This window comes from Rhincodon typus, chromosome 46 (assembly GCF_021869965.1).
Source record: "Rhincodon typus isolate 14 chromosome 46, sRhiTyp1.1, whole genome shotgun sequence".
Taxonomy (NCBI): domain Eukaryota; kingdom Metazoa; phylum Chordata; class Chondrichthyes; order Orectolobiformes; family Rhincodontidae; genus Rhincodon; species Rhincodon typus.
The window spans coordinates 6,139,072-6,145,453 of NC_063377.1; the positions used below are offsets into that span (position 1 = coordinate 6,139,072).

Below are 6,382 nucleotides of genomic sequence, written 5' to 3' on the forward strand. Positions count from 1 at the left end.
GGGGGGGGGGTAGAGAGAGACAGACAGACAGACAGAGGGGGAGGAAGAGAGAGAGAGAGAGACAGACGGACGTGTGCGAGAGGGATAGAGATGGAGAGAATGATTTCAAGCCCGCACATCCCCTGCTGTTGATGAACACTGAAGTACCTGTTTACTCCCTCCAGCCTGTTTCGATATTCGATTGAACCATGGTAGAGCTTGCTCTACATTCACAAGGGCTCTCCTCCCTGTGTCCTGCACTCCAACACTCGGTTCGATTGACCCCATCACATCACCTTAGACCCACATTTAGATCACTCCTCTACCTTCAAGGGAAACTATGCTGACTTCACACAGTCTTCACATTCTACATTTTCAGCACTCGGGGGTTTGTTCCTGTGCATCTCCTGTCGCTCCTACAAGCATGATTTATACTTTCCTGAGCTTTCCTCTTAATCTAACCCCATGCCGTCCCTGTCCCTGGGAGTGTTTGATGGGACACCGTGGGGAAAGCCGTACGCTCATTGTTAAAAGCATACCGAGGAACCTTGCTTCTCTGATTAAATGAGTGCAGTGTGTCTGAACTTACAAACAGTTTGAGGTGCCGCGCACACACCAGTCCATCTCCACCATTATTCCCCGGTCCACACAGCACCAACACGGTGGGGGTCTCTTTCCTTAGTGACGACAAAGGGTACGCCTGGCAAGACAGGGGAGAGAAGCGAGTAATGGAGACGGCAAAGTTGGGAAACATGTCTCAAGTGTCGAGCCTCGAACAGCAGAAGATGTTTCCCACGGAAATCCAGCACAAGTTAAAACAGCACCCGAGCCAAAAGAGGTAACGGACATGGATTATTTGAGAGAGGTGGTGATGGCCTAGTGGTATTATCGCTGGACTTTAATCCAGAGACCCAGGGAATGTTCTGGGGACCTGGGTTCAAATCCCGCCACAGCAGATGGTGGAACTTGATTTCAATAAATATCTGGAATTGAGAGTCTAATGATGACCATGAATCCATTGTTGATTGTTAACCCAATGTCCTTTAGGGAAGGAAACTGCCATCCTTACCTGGTCTGGCCTACATGTGACTCCAGACCCACAGCAATGTGGTTGACTCTTAACTACCCTCTGGGGCAATTAGGGATGGGCAATAAATGCTGCCCGGCCAGCGACGCCCTCATCCCGTGAATTAATAAAGAGGGAGATAGCAGACTCGTTCCCAAAACACAAGAACTAGGAGTGGAAGTAGGCTATTTAATCATGGTTCAACTCCACTTCCCCTCCCGCTTTGCCCTGTTAATTGATCTCCCCCACAAACACCCTCTCAGTATTGACCCTGTAAAGCCCTTAAGGATTGGACATGTTTCAATGAGATCACCTCTCACAGAGATGTTTCAATTCTCTGCTTTACGCCAAACAATGTTCCACCCCACCCCCAAACACCCTGCCATCTACGTGTCCACCCGAACAAATACAAAACACTGCAGGCGCTGGAAATTTGAAATAAAATCAGAATGCTGCAGCAGAGGGGTTCTGTCGAGGGACAGAAACAGAGTTAATAATTCGGCGTCCAGTGTGATTCTTCATCAGAACCTAAAAGGGGATGCGAAATGCTTCATTATATAGTCTCGAAGGAGGCAGCAGCCCAGTGCAAAAGACAAATGGGTTGCTAAACTGGGGAGAGCGAGCGAGCGCGAGAGCAGAAAGAGATGAAAATATTCTGATGAAGGATCACTGGACTGGGAGTCAGAGTTATACATCAACAGACCCTTCGGTCCAACTCGTCCATGCTAGCCAGATATCCTAAATTACTCTTGTCCCTCTTGCCTGCATTTGGCCCCTACCCCTCTAAACCCCTCCTATTCATCTACCCATCCAGATGCTTCGTAAATGTTGTAATTGTACCAGCCTCCACCACTTCCTCTGGCGGCTCGTTCCATACACGCACCACCCTTTTGTGTGAAAAAGCTGTCCCTTGGGTCCATTTTAAATCATTCCCCTCTCACGTAAACCCAAGCCTTCTGGTTTTGGACTTTCCTACCTCTGTGGAAAGAAAGACCTTGGCTATTCACCCTATCCATGCCCCTCATGATTTTATAATGTCTATAAGGTCACCTCTCAGCCTCCAATGCTCCTGGCAAAGTAGCCCCAGCCTATTTTGCCTCTCCCTATAGTTCCAACCCTCCAACATCTTTGTAAATCTTTTCTAAACCCTTTCACAACATCCTTCCTATAGCAGGAAGACCAGGATTGAACACAGTATTCCAAAAGTGGCCCTAACCAACGTCCTGTACACCTGCAACATGACCCTCCCAACTCCCTATACTCAACGCACTGACCAATAAAGACAAGCGTACCAAACACCTTCTTCACCGCCCTGTCTACCTGCGACTCCACTTTCAATGGACTACGAACCAGACTTGAAGTGTCAAATCTGTTCTCTCCCTCCACAGACGCTGCCAGGCCTGCTGAGATTTTCCTGCAATTTCTGTTCTTGTTAAACTGGGTGAGAGTTACTGTATGAAAGAGTAAACTACATGCGTCAGCAATTGATGACCTAAATAATCTGATTAAAAACCCTCGTCGCTCACTCTAACAGCAGCAAAATGTCACAGGAAAAGAGCAAAGCTGGTGATGCAGCCCTCATGACATATACCAGAAGGTAGCCCCTCAGTAGTTTTTTTATATCTGAACCCATTTAACTGATTAAATAATTAATGCATTAAGCACTGCCCAACCCTTGGGCCAGTGCAACAAGAACAGAAGTAGAGGAAGAGTAGGAGGGGGAAGAAGGGACTTAAATCAAATGGTGTTGTGGGGGGGGGCGGGGAAGATAGCACACTCCAGCCCTACGGTGCCCACTTCCCTCTCTCTAAATGACAAAGATACAAAAACTTAAACATGTACAAACCTTCCATCCAGTGACACCATCTACACTTCTCGCTGCCTCAGGAAGGCAGCCAACGTCAAAGACCCCCTCCCACCTTGGTTGTAATCTCTTCCAACTTCTTCTGTTGGTCAGAAGATACTAAAGCTTAAACACATGGACCAACAGATTCCAGAACAGCTTCTTCCCCACTGTTATTAGATTTCTGAATTACCTCTCAAATTTTAAATTTAAATGTTGATCTCGCTCTTTGTGCGCCTTCTCTGCACCCATAACATTGTATTCCTCGCTCTGTTCTATCACCCTAATGCACTTTGTAAGGTAGGGTCTGCCTGTACTGCATGCAAAACAAAAAACTTTTCACTGTACCTAGGTACACATGACAATAATCAATCAAATGCTTCGGCCCCTCTTTCTCGTTTGAGCACCAATAAACTCACATAAAACTGAACTTGTGACAGCCCCTGAACAGGCCAACAAAGCAAAACCAAATCCTCTAGCAAACTTCAATTTTCATCAAAGTAACACCCTCCATGTGCAACCAAAAAGGGCTCATCAATTAACGACATTTTGAAGCCCCTTAGAAACTTTCTGGAAAACAATGAAAATAAATCAATTCAAAACTTGCAAGTGACAACGCTGTAACAGAGTCACGTGAAATTCATAAAAGTTGCCAGCACAGTGTCTCAGTGGTTAGCGCCGCTGCCTCACGGCACCAGGGACCCGGGTTCGATTCCACCCTCGGGCGACTGTCTGTGTGGAGTTTACACATTCTCCCACCGTGTCTGTGTGGGTTTCCTCCGGGTGCTTCAGTTTCCTCCCACAGTCCAAAGATGTGCAGGCTAGGGGAGTCTCGGGGTTGGGGACGTGGGAGGTGCATCTGGGTCACTGCACACTCGATGGGCCGAATGGCCTCTTAGTGCACAGTCAGGATTCTATGAGAGGTTGAAGTAAAATTTGATGGCGGAAAGAAAGAGTCCCCCTTTGCACGTGCTCAACGTAATCGATCGATAAGCTCCATCACCAGCGACTTCCCACAGCGCACCCAGTGGCTTGCTCAGCAGTGAGAGACAGAGTCACACAGACAGACAGTCTAAACAAAAAACTGCACTGGCATCTGCCCGACTCCAGAGTCAGCCCCTTCAGCTGATGCTATCCCCATTTAAAAATAAAATCACTTAGACACACCGACACACAATTATCCTGCAGGGAGAGGCTGAATAGGCTGGGACTATTTTCCCTGGATCGTCAGAGGCTGAGGGGGTGACCCTATAGAAGTTTATAAAATCATGAGGGGCATGGATAGGGTGAATAACCAAGGTCTTTTCCCCAGGGTAGGGGAGTCCAAAACGAGAGGGGCATAGGTTTAAGGTGAGAGGGGAAAGATGTAAAAGGGATCCAAGGGGCAACTTTTTCACGCAGAGGGTGGTGCGTGTATGGAACGAGCTGCCAGAGGAAGTGGTGGAGGCTGGTACAGTTACAACATTTAAAAGGCATCTGGACGGTACATGGATCGGAAGGGTTTAGAGGGATAAGGGCCAAATGCTGGCAAACGGGACTAGATTAATTTAGGATACTGGGTCAGCATGTTCGAGTTGGGCCGAAGGGTCTGTTTCTGTGCTGTATGACTCCATGACTGTGTAACAGTGAACAGCCCAGGATTGAAGGATTATTGCAAGGTGACCAGGCGTAACTCCCGCCCAATCGAGACTCTGTAAGAAGGATGGCTGGGGGTTTTTGGAGGGGGGGGTGCACACACTTGACCAGGTTCTCCCGTTGCTGTACCCTGGCGGCTCCACGACACTCGGGAAGATTTTGAAGACATAGTCAGGCACCGCAAATAGATAAAAAAACCCACAAACCTGTACTACTTAATGTTCTTGTTAACCAACCCTTTATTCAAATTAACAAGGATCTTGGAATTATTTACAAAACATCACGACACACGAAATTACAGATAAGAGAACATTTCATTGTTTTTGCTGGTGCAGAAATGGGAGTGAAGACAAATCAAACTTTAAATAGCAAAGGAAACATGAATGTGAATCCATACTGTTTTACATTGAAAGGAAAGGACAAAGAGACCACGTACAAACAACCAATCTTATTGCAATGCTTCTAAATACAGAGTTTCAAAACTAACTTCATGGCAGTTGGGGACTTACCTTAGCAATGGCAGTTGCACAGCTCAAGCCTGCCAACTCCATCAGCTGGTCCACGCTGAACTTGTATTCGCTAAACAACTCCTGGTCAATGGCCTGGGCCTCTTCCTGACTGTGGGGCGACAGGGAGAGAGAGACAGGGAGACAGAGACAGACAGAGAGAGAGAGAGAGAGAGAGAGACTTCACTCAGCACAGATTAAAATCAAAAACTGCACTGCCAATCTGTTTGACCCCCTTCATCTGATGCCATCCCTGTTTTAATAAAAAAATCATCAGACATCATCCCCACGGTAAGGAAGGCTGACCTGTGGAGGGAACTCAAAGTTCAGAGGACACTGGAGGCTGGGAGGAAGGGCTGTGCAAGGACAAGAGGATTTTGTGATTCACCCATTAATGAGGGGTAAGGGGTTTAAATAGAAGGGCCTCTGGTTCTGAGCATCCCTTGTTCCTCCCAATAGCAGCTGGGTGACCCATGTTTTCATTTGCACATACGCTGGCCTGTGCTCTAACTTTCAGTGTTTCGTGCACAAGAACACCCAGATCCCACTGCTGCCTAATCTGTGTTTTTCCTCCTATTGATTCTCTGCTGTCGCGCAGAGAAGGAACAGACCACGATGAGAGCAGGAGAGAACTGCTCACGCTACCAATTTATCATCTCCTCCACTGTCACCAGTCACAACCCAGACAAATGTCCCCCCGCCCCTCCAATTTCATTCCCATTGCCACGCTTTCCCTGGAATACAGGAGCGACACGCTCCTCGTTTGGTGCCCCGACTGGCCACAGAGGTAGCAGCAATGGGACGTTTGTGTAAATCCCATCTCAGTCACTGCCCCAACCCCCGCTGCTGTGTGGCCTTCCTCCATCCCAGGTATTTACAACAGGGTTTGCTTGCAGCATTGAGACCTCTCCTGCCCAGTGGTCCCTTCCTCCATCGAGCCCACTCCACAACCCTGCCAGTCAGGCACCGCTGAACTGCAGCGCCGATCTGCTATCCCGTACCAGGGGCACAATGACAGGCACTGATCCATCCCTCTCACCCAAGCAGTAAAATACCCTGAGGCACTCGCAAGGCAGGGCTACCCAGCAGCACGGTCGAGGGCATCTGCAGCCAAAGAGCACTGCTGGAGGGTGAGGGGAATAGCTAGTAAAATGCCCAGGCACTTGTAAGGAGAGACTGTCCACTGGCACGATGCAGACCAGCAGGCACCACCCTGGGGACAAGCCACTGGACTTGGGGCAAGGGGCAGCATGGTGGCTCAGTGGTTAGCAGGGCACCAGGGGCCCGGGTTCGACTCCACCCTCGGGCAACTGTCCGTGTGGAGTTTGCACATTGTGTGTGTGTGTGTGTGTG

The 6,382-nt window shown here is 48.6% G+C and overlaps 1 protein-coding gene across 1 annotated transcript in view; it reads right to left on the reverse strand.

Annotated features, from left to right (window-relative positions):
• Positions 1-15: 15 nt before the first annotated feature.
• LOC125487870 (NAD(P)H-hydrate epimerase-like) overlaps positions 16-6,382 on the reverse strand; it is a 6,834-nt gene continuing 467 nt past the window's right edge. The window contains exons 2-3 of the mRNA XM_048620339.1: positions 5,033-5,141; positions 16-679 (exon numbers count right to left, since the gene is read on the reverse strand). Coding sequence (XP_048476296.1) covers positions 437-679; positions 5,033-5,141 — 352 coding nt within the window. The 3' untranslated portion in view covers positions 16-436. The remainder of the gene's footprint in view (positions 680-5,032; positions 5,142-6,382) is intronic.